Source organism: Lynx canadensis, chromosome B1 (assembly GCF_007474595.2).
Source record: "Lynx canadensis isolate LIC74 chromosome B1, mLynCan4.pri.v2, whole genome shotgun sequence".
In the NCBI taxonomy this organism is placed as follows: domain Eukaryota; kingdom Metazoa; phylum Chordata; class Mammalia; order Carnivora; family Felidae; genus Lynx; species Lynx canadensis.
In genome coordinates, this window is record NC_044306.2 from 32,771,564 (window position 1) to 32,784,513 (window position 12,950).

The window sequence follows — 12,950 nt, forward strand, 5'->3', positions numbered from 1 at the left end:
ATAACAGACACCTTCTTTTTCTTTGTCCCCCCAGGTATTCACATATTATATATTTAAGTGGATATAAATTAATAACCTTTGGCTTTCTATTCTTCTAAATATTAGCACAGGCTATTTCAGGTATAAAGTTCTCTTTAGCTGAAATATTCTTTCTGGCTACGAGTCAATTTTTGACATCTAAGTTGAGAAAGGTTTAGCAACATTATCTCAGGATTCAAACTATCCTTGAGTTTTCCAATTAATGTGGGAGGTGTAGAGATGTGGTGACTTGTGGTGAGGTCCAGGCTTCCCAAGTCCAAGGACATAGAAAACACTTTGGGCTATATTACTCTGTGTTTTCTTTCTTTCTTTTTTTTAAAAAAAAAAATTTTTTTAACGTTTATTTATTTTTGAGACAGAGAGAGACAGAACATGAACAGGGGAGAGGCAGAGAGAGAGGGAGACACAGAATCTGAAACAGGCTCCAGGCTCTGAGCTGTCAGCACAGAGCCTGACGCGGAGCTCTAACTCACGGATCGCGAGATCATGACCTGAGCCGAAGTTGGACACTTAACCGACTAGCCACCCAGGCGCCCCTATTACTCTGTGTTTTCAACCAATCTGTGGTTTTCTGGAGGAGATGATGAACAATTAAAATTAAGGGTATTCAGAAACTCTAATGTAAACTGGTAGTTTTACTCTCTACACCAAAATTCCCTTAAGAGATGAAAACCAATTAGACAAGGAGGTGATTTCATTAACATCTCTTTTTCATGGTACCATCATGGTCTACTCTCTCATGAACGTGAAAATACCCAAAGGTAGAGCCTGTGATATTTTCAGTTGGCCTCCGATTTGTGATCCTATAATTTTTTTAAGTTATATTTTTAAGTTTATTTATTTTGAGAGAGACAGAGATAGCACGAGTGGGGGAGGGGCAGATAGCGAGAGAGTGAGAGGAAGAGGGAGAGTGGGAGAGAGAGAGAGAGAGAGAGAGAGAGAGAGAGAGAGAATCCCAAGCAGTCTCCACGCTGCCAGGGCAGACTCTGATGCAGGGCTGGAACTCACGAAACCGTGAGATCATGACCTAAGCCAAAACCAACAGTTGAAGGCTCAACCGACTGAACCACCCAGGCACCCCTGTGATCCTATGATTTTAATTCAGCATCGGGAATCTCCTGTGTCCGCCTTCTGAAAACAATATTGTTACTTAAGTTCTTGGACCCTTGATTCTATGCTCTCTTAACCCTCTTCCTCTCCCATCTCCCCGAAACACACATCCAAAGCAAGACCATCGGTATGGGGGTGGGCCTATGTAAGTCATCTAACATCCTACTTAGGTCTTTGAAACGATTACCCTTCCCTCAAATGGTATAAAGAAAGGGCTTTTGATCCAGCCAACTGCTAATATGTTTCAACTATGGTTTCTTCTAAGATAAGAATGCTAACTAGACTTAAAGGGGTATTACCTAAAATTAATAACATGTTGAAGATATAATGTGATAATTTTTCAAAATACCTCAAATGAGGGGCGCCTGGGTGGCTCAGTCGGTTAAGCGTCCGACTTCGGCTCAGGTCATGATCTCGCGGTCCGTGAGTTCGAGCCCCGCGTCAGGCTCTGTGCTGACAGCTCAGAGCCTGGAGCCCGTTTCAGATTCTGTGTCTCCCTCTCTCTCTGCTCCTCCCCCCACTCGCGCTCCCTCTCTCTCTCTCTCTCAAAAATAAATAAATAAACTTAAAAAAAAAAAAAGAAGTAGAAGAGAATTCTGAGAGCCTGGCATTAGGGAGCTGAGCACAATCAATATGGATTTGGGGATTTAAAGTTGTCTTCATAGATCTAGCACAAAGCTGTTTCTCTAATTCTCAATATTATTTTAAATAGTTTGCATCAAGAAACTTTTAAGACCCGTGACTATACAGGTTGATTATTGGATATCTAAGCAGCTTCTACAGTTTATTTCAGTGAAAAATGCAGTTATTTTCCACCCAAATTCTCTATCTGGATAATGAATATATTACAATGTATTATACACTGTGTTATAAGTATACACTGTATTATAAGTATACACTGAATTATCAGTATACACTGATGAAGAAATATATGTGCCTATGCACACATGGATGTTTATATTGTCTACGTATTCTGGTAAACTCATTATAATTGCAATCTGCATTGAAATCATATATAAGGATGTGAATGTTCCAATCAATTTCTTATGACCACATTAAGTAAATTGTGTACCTATAGCTTTGATCCAACTTTAAATATATTCAGCAATGATTTTGGTCAGCTACTATGTACCTGTTAATAGTGCTGGGTACTTCCCCAGATATCATCTCATTTAGTTACATCAGCAGCCCTTTGAAGAATAGGTTCGGGGGGCGCCTGGGTGGCGCAGTCGGTTAAGCGTCCGACATCAGCCAGGTCACGATCTCGCGGTCCGTGAGTTCGAGCCCCGCGTCGGGCTCTGGGCTGATGGCTCGGAGCCTGGAGCCTGTTTCTGATTCTGTGTCTCCCTCTCTCTCTGCCCCTCCCCCGTTCATGCTCTGTCTCTCTCTGTCCCAAAAATAAATAAAAAATGTTGAAAAAAAATTTTTTTTTAAAAAGAATAGGTTCGGGCCCCTGGTTTACAGATAAATACGTGGAAGCTGTCTTAGTCTGTTCTGGTCGTTATACCAAAATGCCAGACCAGGTAGCTTATAAGCAACAGAAATTTATTTTTCATACTTCTGGTGGCTGGGAAGTCCATGATCAAGGCGCCATGTTTCAGTGCCTGGTGAACACCTGCTTCCCAGTTCAAAGATGTCTCTCTTTTAATATCCTCATGTGGAGGAGGGGGGAAGGGAGCTCCTTGAGTTTTCTTTTATAGGGGCACTAATCCCGTTCATGAGGGTCCCAACCTCAGAATCCAAGCACCTCCCAAACCCCCCACCTCCAATACCATCACATTGGGTGCAAGGACTTCACGTATGAATCTACAGGACACAGACATTCAGTCTGTAGCAGAACCTTAGAGGGACAAAATACAATGGACTCAAGACACACAATTTAGCTATCTACAGACCTGGGAGGTTAACTCCAATCCAGGGTTTTCCCCGAACCTCTGTACCTCTAAAGGTAGACGAGCCCTGGGCGTGGACACATTTTGTGCGGGGCCAATAAAACAACTCCGTTAAAAATGGCTCCTGTTTCCCTTTGGGAAAATGACATAAACCAACAGGAAAAAATAACTGGCTCCGGACTGGAACAACCAACCTATTTGTTGTGGAAATGAATATCCCAATGTTTTAATACTGTCTCTGCACTGACTGGCAATAGAAGACAGTGTGCTAGAAATAACACTTTCCTTTTCCATTGAACATTAAAGTTGTCACGAGAAAAGTGTTTGCCACATTTTTGTGCACTGCAAGCTGTTGTGGGAGAAGGAATCACCGCTTATTTTGTATCCGGATGTTTTATTCTCCTCGTGATGCAAACAGTGACGCAGAGAAATGATAGTGCATCTTTTTTTTTTTTTCTTTACTGTAAAGAGATCTGTAAGCGTATTAAATGAAAGATTCATGGCATAGATCTGTTTTCTTTCTTCCAAGCTGGAAAGCAAGAAGGGACCACTCCAGAACGTCCTTATAAATTGAGTTGGCCACAGTGGATGGATTTGAGGCACAGTGGACTGCAAGGGGTTAAGCATAAGTGCTGTGGACCCGGAGTCTCTGGATTAAATCCCAGCTCTGTTATCTCCTAGTGTGTGACCCAGAGAAAGTTAAATTTTTTTTTTCTGTGCCTCAGTTTCCTATTGGAAAATTGAGGACTAATTAGCTTTGGTACTTCTTACTATACATATATTTAAAGTTTATTTATTTATTTTGAGTGAGTGGGGAAGGGGCATAGAGAGAGGGAGAGAACGAATCCCAAGCAGGCTCCACGCTGTCAGCGCAGAGCCCGACGTGGGGTTCTAACCCACGAACTGAACCGTGAGGTCATGACCAGAGCCAAAATCAAGAGTTGGATGCTCAACTGACTGAGCCATCCAAGCACCCCCCCCCCCCCATTATTTTTAAAGAGGACAGAACAGTGGTCTGGAAAATGTGGATGTATTATTAAAATTCTTTTATTCTCAGGAAAGAAAATGAGATGGTTAAAAACAAAGTTGGAATGGAAGGGACGAGTCTCTAATGCTGGCCTTGGGGAGGGCTGCTGATTGGTCCTGTCATTTTATTTAAAAACTTTTTTTAGCATTTATTTATTTTTGACAGAATGAGACAGAGCATGAATGGGGGAGGGGCAGAGAGCGAGGGGGACCCAGAATCCGAAGCAGGCTCCAGGTTTCGAGCTGTTAGCACAGAGCCCGACGCGGGGCTCGAACTCACAAACCGTGAGATCATGACCTGAGCCAAAGTCGAACGCTTAACCGACTGAGTCACCCAGGCGCCCTGGTCCTGTCATTTTAAAACAGTATACGCTACACGTAGGGTTTTCCAAGCTGGGGTAGCCTCAGGGGCCAGTGCTGATAATGAGATGATTTTAGGTATAGACGCATGAACACTTTTATAGTAATGGCTAAATATTTAGTAGGTGTTTTAAAAATTCAACTAACACATCACGTAGATCCAGTCTCTATTCCCACTTCATAGAAGAGCCCCCCGACTCTTCTCTGGGGGGAGGCTGCCGCAGCCTGGGTGTGAGTTTTGTGGGTCTGTTGATCAAGATGCTTCTTGCTTTGCTGACCAACGTGGGGGACAAATGCGCACTGTGTTTCTAAACTTCCAAAGAAGTGAGAACAAACTTTGGGGTTCAGTCAGCCCCGTGCCTGCACGATGGTTCCTGCTACCTCCTGTCCTGGGGCCGTCCTCGCTGGTCCTTTCCAACACCCAACCTCTTCCACGCATCCTTCCATCCTAGGAGCTGTCCTGAATTTTTCCAATATACTCTTTTTAAGTTTTGGTGATTATACTTGAAAATTCTCTTTTACCTTGGATGTCATGGATTCCATTGCTCCAGAAAAAGTAGTGTTTTAACATGAACCTGGAGTTTTTATTTTCTTATTATTTAAAACAATTAAAGTTTATTTACTTTTGAGAGAGAGAGAGAGAGAGAGAGAGAGAGAGAACGAGTGGGGGAGGGGCAGAGAGAGAGGGAGACGTACAATCCGAAGCAGGATCCAGGCTCTGAGCTGTCAGCGCAGAGCCTGATGTGGGGCTCGAACCCATGAACCGTGAGATCATGACCTGAGCTTAACTGACTGAGCCACCCAGGCGCCCCTAAAACAGGAGTTTTTGAGGAAAAATGTGACTACATTGTGCAAATGATATGCAGATATAGCAAAAATTGTAAGGATTGGCCCGTGGCTAATGATTGGGAACCATTACTGCAAATATTGACAGGAGCAGTGAGCTTCCTGGGTACATTTAGGTATTAAAATTGAGGTATCTTGAAAAGCCATTAAAAAGAGCATCAAGGATTATATTATTGGGATGATCTGATTGATGACAAAATACGGACTTGGAACGAATGATATCTTAATAAATTACTAATGGTTTAAAAAGTCTGGAACAGATATATTTTGCACAGGGAGTTCTATTATTTCCTTGTTCACGATCTGGTCTTTTTTGTTGCTGTTGTTAAATTTAAAAACACTTCTTTGCCTGCATCAGAGAAAAAAAAATTTTTTTCCCGAGTGGAACATCTTATTTATTTTTTGATATTATTTTTCCCTAAATAAAACACAAAAGTATAAGTCTCTGTCAACCAAATCAAGAAAAGGGGTGTGTGTGTGCGTGTGTGTGTATTTGCGTTTGAACCAGAACCATGCATCTGAGACCGGATATTTTTTGTTAGGTCTGTTAATGATCTCAGTGTTCTTCTGGATACATTGTTATAAATGCCACGAGTTTCTTTGTGTCCCAACTCCAAGAAACAAGTTATGACTCCATTATGGTCCCTCTCTCTTGGAGGTTCTCAGTTTTGGTTTGGGATCGAAACAGCTGGATACTGAAGACTTTTATCCCACCAATCTTGCTCTTTTATCTGATGCTTTAGTTTTCGTTTGAAAGACACACATTTAAAATTTTGAAAGGAAGACTGGGCTAAATATTTTGACAGCTGAAAACGTTTTTGGCGATTATGTTTTCCCAGTGATCACCCTCAGGGAAATAATAAGAAGAAATGCAGGTCACTTATAATCCCCCAAATACCCTACTGTAGGAAAAGAAAGGGTCAGGTCGTGGAGATTTCACTTCGAAATGACAGGACACCATGCAATCGACTATGTTTCCAATATGACCTTTATTGAGCAAGTACTGCTGTGACGTTTAACATCAATCAACGAAAGGTTGCAAACTGTGCATGTCAACGAGGTTCTCCCATGAACAAAAGTCCATTTTAAATGCACCAGTGAGGTAAACATAATTATTCATATATAGCTTTCTTAAGGCTAAGAGAGTTCTGTGTTTCATTTATTATTTTTGGCTCAGTTGGTTCTTTGCAGAATACATCTCAAAACATCCCCCCCCCCCGAGTGCCCCCCTTCCAACAGCTTAGGAAATTGGCCAATTCCCCAGGAACGTACAATGTCATGCATTTGAATCACCCAAAGACTGAGGAGGGAGCACCCTGAGCTTGCATGCAGTTCCCTCGTATTGCACAAAGTAAAATTCAATGTCTGGAGCCCCCATGGGAGAACCCGTTCTGTTTTGAAGCTGTCAATCACATGCATATTAAAATTGTCATATGGCTTAACCTTTTGCAATGGACTCAAATCCTAGTCACTCTGGGTGACTTCCTTTACTATGGCGTGGGAAGTGACCTTCTCTACCTTTTTGGTAGACACTAGCTTCTCCTCAAAGGTCTCTTCATGCTCTTCGACCTTTTGAGTGACGGTTACAGATTTAGTGATGTATTTGGTAGCACCATCGCCCCCCTCACTGGTGATTTTTTCTATCTTTTTGGTCACCACCACTTTCTCCTCACTTCGGTCTGCCCCCTTCTTTTCCTCCGCTGGGCTCAAGTCTAGCCCATTGGTGACAACCCCTTTCTCCTCTTCTCCCCCGCTGCCTTTCTCCTTAGTTTCCTGCTCTCCCTCCTTTCCTTCCACCTCCCCATTTACTGCTATGTCCTCCTTCCTGGATTCCTTGGAAGCCTTATCACTGCCTTCCTCCTCACTCCCTCCCTCCTCTTCTGCCTTCTCCTTCTCCTTCTCCTTCTCCTTCTCCTTCTCCTTCTCCTGTGGCTGCGGCTTCTCCTCTTTGGCATCTTTCTCCAAGCTCACCTTTACTGACTTGCTGACCTCCTCCACCACCTCCTCCTTGACCGGGGACTCCGCCTTCTTCTTCTCTGGCGCGTCCTTTGGCTTCTCCTCCTTCTTCTCCACCTTCTCTTCCTTGGGAGGTTCCTTTGCTGCTTCCTTCTTTTCTTCCTCTACCTTCTCCTCTTCCTTTTTCTGTCCGACCTTCTCCGCCCCAGCTTCCGCTTTCGGCTTCACCTCTTCCACTGGGGACTTTGGCACGGGAGACCTGGCCTTCTCTGGCTTCTCTGCCTTGGCTTCTGCTACCGGCTCCTCCTTGCGAGCCGCTTCTTCACGCTTCTCTTCAGGTTTCTTTTCTTCCTTAGCTTCAGCCTCCTCCCCTTCACCTTCGGCCTCGGTCTCTCCTTCTTCTTCCTGTTCACCTTCCTCTTTTTCACTGGAACCCTCCTTCTCGGATCCTCCTTCTTCGGCTTGGTCTGACTTGGCACCCTCCTCCTCCTCCTCTTCTTCCTCTTGGCCTTCCTCTTCCTCCTTTTCTCCCTCCTCCTCTTCTTTAAGTTCAGGCGCGGCCGCTTTCACTGGCGACTTTTCGGTAGCTACGACTTCCTCTTCAGCTTGTTCCTCTTCCTTTTCTACCGCCTCTTCTCCCTTCTCTTCTTTCACAGACACAGCCAATTCCTCTGTAATGGCTGTCAGGGCATCTTCCGCTTCCGATTTCTCATCTTCCACTTTGGTTTCCTCTATGATCTCCTCCACAAACTTGTGTTGGACCTTGAACTTAGGAGCCTCTACCTTGGTTTTCTGAATCTTACCGGCTACTGTGACCGAGGGCGGTCGGTGTGTATACAGCGGCCCGGTGATGCTTCCCGCGAATGTGCTAAATCTGGTCTCTTCACCCTCCAGGAGTTTTCTAAGGACCGAGTCAGAAAAGACGAGACATAAGTAAAACCTCAGTGGGCCTTCTGAGTGTCATTACGTTATGGGTAACACAGCAGATACCTTTCAAGAAACAGAATCACGTACATAAGAGGTTCGGTCAAGCCAGTGTAATACCTGCTATCATTTTATATCATACCTGCTATCTGTGTCATATCCAGAGATTCTCATGGGCCATCGGCCAATCACCTGCTGCAGTAACTGACCACACCCAATAGTCCACTAACACACCCGGCCGCCAAATCTCAGCTCTGCCGCAGTCTATTTGCTGCACCGTGAATATGCTGGAAAGCTCCCTCGTGGCCAAGAAGGCCTCAGTGACCTTCTTGAGCACTTGGACTTTCAGGATGTACACTGAATTTCTTTTAGCGAACATAACGTGCAACGTATCTATAAAACCTTTTAGTGTACGTCAGAATTCAGGCTACATATACATACGCCAATATGGGAATATCAAGTTATAAATTGGCCTGCAATTTTAATCATAAAGTGTCTATTTAATATAATCACTCAGCTTTCCTGAAAAGAGAGATAGCTCTGAATACCATTTATTCCTGTCATATTGTGAGGATGACCTTCTTGGTAGTAGAAAAAGTGTTTAGTCAAGGATTTTCTCCTATGAACTTAGTTAACCATAACGTGGCATCACATAGCAGACCTATAATCTCTTTTCTTTTCTCTTTGTCTGGTTGTATATCTAGGTCTGTACATGTAAATATAAATAAAATAGAATACATATATATATATATTCTCTACTTCTTCCTCTCTATAATTCTATCTAATATATTCTATCTAATCTATATATATCCTTTCAATCTATAGCTGTTCTCAGCCAGATGATGGCAATAGTAAGCTGTAACAGAGAAACAGAGAAATTCAATGTCCTGATATTTGTCCTTGACATTATAAAGTCAAAAGCTGAAGCCACCATATGAAATACTAACATCCAAAATGCCATTTTTGTTTAAAACATTTGGAAAACAGTTTTCACTAAAATAAAATTAAAAAATTAAGCATAAGCACTGAATTAATCGGCGTTCCTCCTCATTTTATTTAAATACTTATTTCAACTAATGTTCATTCTTTTAAAGCTGTGTAAAAAGTGGTAAATTTCCAATTCCTTAGATTTTTTTTTTTTTTTTAATTAATAAAGAAAACCAGGCACTGATTTAAAATCCCCGAAACCTGCTTGCTTTAACTTAAGTGGTGGGGGTTCGGCCAAACAGCCTCCGCAGTGCGGTTAGTGTTTCCGCCCCATCCGTCGTGAGCACGGTACCTGTACGCAGCGATCTCGATATCCAGAGCCATCTTGACGTTGAGGAGGTCCTGATATTCACGCAAATGACGAGCCATTTCCCACTTTGTGCCCCGAAGCTCATTTTCCAACTGCTGGATGGTGTCCTGAAATAGACCCAGCCAGAGATTCATTCCTCCAATAGCAACTTCTTTCGCACTTACCACCCCTCCCCCCACTTCCCTCCAGCTCTGTAAACCCTGTAGCTCTCAGCCCCTTAAAAGAAAAACAGCAACAACAAACCAACTAAAGAATTACCAAATAAATGAACAAACAAGATCAGTTAGGCAATAAGAGATTTCCTGGGCAATCATGCACCGAGACCGGTGGACCTAGAACTCGTCTCAGCAGGAAACAAACATGCTTGGGCGAAACCCCATGGCTGACTGAGCCCTTCTCATCTGAACCTTTTGGGATGAAAGGCGATTTTAAGAGTTCTGATGGCGGCTGGGAAAGTTGAGAATATATGCGTTGCTGCACAAGCTGTCCTAAAGTTGCTGCTTTATCAACTGCCCGCATGTGTACCTTCTACTTTAAAACTAGAGCTCCCTAAGGAAAAACGCGTTTAGAAAAAGGTCGGGGCTCTTAGGAGCTGCAGATGGTGGGTGGAGGAGGAGCGGAGAAGGGATGGGGAGGGGCGAGGACGCTTCGCGGATCTAACTTGGGTCTGCGTCGCGCGCGCGCACTGGCCAGCGGCCGCCAGGGAGCGCGGCGGGGAGCGCGGCGGAGAGCGCGCTGGGTCGCGTGCCTGAGTGTCGGGGGCGCGCGGCGCTGGCGCTGGCGCAGGCTGGCCGCGCAGCCGCGTTTCCTACCTGGTAGCTGCTAAGGTCGTGGTTATGGCGCTCCTCGATGTCGCTGAGCTGCCGCTCCAGGGACTCCTTGGTGCCGCGCACTGACTCGAGCTCGATACTCTTGGACTGCAGCTGGCGCCGGTACTCGGCGATCTCTTCCTTGGCGGAGCGGATGGCCTCCTTGTTTTGCTCGGCCGCCTCGGTGAGCTTGGCGTAGCGGCACTTAAACCACTCTTCGGCCTGGTGCATGTTCTGGTCGGAGTGGCATTCGAGCTGCGAGCGGATCTCCTTCAGCGCCGACGAGATGTCTGTCTTCAGGTAGTCTTTGCGCTCCACCGTGATGTGCGACGCCTGGATCTGGGCCAACAGGTCGGCCACCTCCTCCTCGTGATTGCTCCGCAGGAAGGCCACCTCATCCTGCAGCGACTGCACCTTCTTGTCCAGCTCCACTTTGACCAGCGACGCCTCCTCGATGTCTTTGCGCAGCGCGCGGATGGCCGCCTCGGTGTCGTCGCGCAGCCGTGCCTCTTCTTCGAAGCGCTCCTTGAGCCGGTGGATGTCTTCCTCCAGGTGATCCGAGTCCAGCTGTACCTGAGCCTTCTCGTGATTCACCAGCTCGAGGGTGGCGCGCAGCTCGCGGATCTCCTGGTCGTACGCGTCGCCCAGCTGGGCGTGCGAGGCCTGCTTCTGCCGCAGCGCCTGGATCTCCGCCTCGATCTCCTTGTTCTGCTGCTCCAAGTAGTGCACCTTCTCGATGTAGCCGGCGAAGCGGTCGTTCAGCCCCTGCAGCTGCTCCTTCTCGTTGGAACGGGACAGCTTGTAGTCGCCGCCCGGCCCGGAGCCGCCGTTGAGCAGCGACGAGGACTGGCTGAAGTCGAGGCTGCTCTCGGCCGAGCTGAGCATAGCCGAGCTGTAAGCGAGGCGCGGGCCAAGCGCGCTGCGCTTGTAGGAGGAGGACACGGTGCTGGGCGAGCCGCGGGACCACGACTGCGAGCGAAAGCCGCTGGACGGGGAGCCACTGACGCGGCTGAAGCTCGAGCGGGTCTCGGTGACCCGCCGGTAGGCGGACGGGTTGCCCAGCGAGTCCAGTGTGTAGCTCATCTTGGAGGCCTCGGGGCGTGTGGCTGTCACAGCGTTCTGCTGGTCTCGCCGCAGCCCATTTATAGCCGCGGCGGCTGGTCCCGGGCCAGGGCCCCGCCCCGTGGAGGCGGCGGCCGAGGAGGCGGGGACTGCGGGCACCGGGCCGGGGGAGACGAGGGGGGTAAAGACAGCCTAGCGGTGATTCAGCGCCCGCTCCACGTGGGCCCACGCCGCATCGGACCCCGGACTTTGCTGCCCCGTCCGCGGCCCCTCCCCCAACTCTCCTAGGTCCCAGACCACTTGTCGCCCTTCAGGCCCCCTTTTTTCCGTTTCTCTTAGCCTTCGGATTGCATTTTACACCCTCGGTGCGAGTATTCACCCAACGCCCTTTCTTTGTCTAGTCACTCTTCTGCCATTCGGACAGCTCTTCTCCCGACCCCCTGGCCACCTTGTTCTTTCCTCATACCCACGGCTTTCTCTTCTTTGGCCCTTTCTCCATTACTTTTTTCTTTCCCCGTCTTCTGTGATGAATCGCTTCCCCTTCTTTTGGGCATCTCTTCGCTTTCCCACTTTAAGCCTTCTTAAGTCCCATTCACTCTGCCCTTCTCTCCAAGCCCTTTCCTCCTGGACCTTTTTCTTCCCATCCTTTTCTTCTCCCCTTCTCTTTCCTCCCCTCCCCCTGCATTCTTCCCCTCCCCCAGCCTCATTTCCCCTCGCCTCCCTCCCCTCCCCCCACTCCTCCTTTTAAAGCAGCCCGAGATGAGCGCAGGCCCCGAGTTGGGCCTAGAAGAAAAAAACAAAAAGACTTTGAAGAACAGTCGGCCTGAAGGCTTCGGGAAGGGGACAAAGAGGATGGGCCTGGGTAGTTATTTGTATTAAAGGTGGGATATGGCGCTACATCCCGCTTAACGTTTGGGGGACGTCCGCAGCTTCCGCGGGGGCAGAAGGTAAGGCGCTTGTGCTCGCTATGGCGCCGGCAGCACCAAGGACAGCGCCCAGGCCGGCGAGCCGGGAGACTCCGCTGCCCGCGGGGGGGGGGGGGGGGGGCTTATCGCCCAGCGTTGCCTGTCGGGTTGGCGGGGGTTTGTTTCCCCCTCTTATCCCCGAGTAAATACAATTAAAGCCTGTTTGTAGTGAGTGACTCTGTTTGCAGGGGCCAAGCTGGAATTGAACACTAAGATTTCTCTGCAATGCAGAGTTGGCACAATGAACCGATTGCAGATTTTGAAAACAACTAAAATTCATTGAAGTCAGGTAACAGAAATAATATACATGTAGCCCCGTTTGGGTTTTCTAACATAGGATAGGTGCAAGAAATCAAGAGAAGCAGGGACTGAAATTTGAAGGTCAAATATTCTTTGGAAAGGGGAATTTGAAATCTGCTGAGGTGAAAAGTCCAGGGGAATATAGTTTGTGATAAGTTTGAACACAGACAATTGCTGCGTCATCATTCTGTTCAGTACTCCCTGTGTGTAACTGCGGTGACTGAAAAGCACCTGGATTAATTTAAAATTAATTTAAAAGTTGCCAAACAGATTCACCACAACCTTGAATAAAACCAGATGTTTTCCCCTCCCTATAAAATGTAATATATTTCCCCATTTAGATATGGATTGACTTGGAATAGAT

General features: G+C 46.8%; 1 protein-coding gene across 1 annotated transcript; it reads right to left on the reverse strand.

Moving 5' to 3' along the window:
- Positions 1 to 6,243: 6,243 nt before the first annotated feature.
- Positions 6,244 to 11,385, reverse strand: NEFM (neurofilament medium). The gene is made up of 3 exons (XM_030312359.1): positions 10,263 to 11,385; positions 9,433 to 9,557; positions 6,244 to 8,130 (listed from the first exon to the last, which is right to left on the reverse strand). The coding sequence occupies exons 1-3, from the start codon at positions 11,340 to 11,342 to the stop codon at positions 6,738 to 6,740; spliced, it is 2,598 nt and encodes an 865-aa protein (XP_030168219.1). The 5' UTR covers positions 11,343 to 11,385; the 3' UTR covers positions 6,244 to 6,737.
- Between the last annotated feature and the right edge of the window lie 1,565 nt (positions 11,386 to 12,950).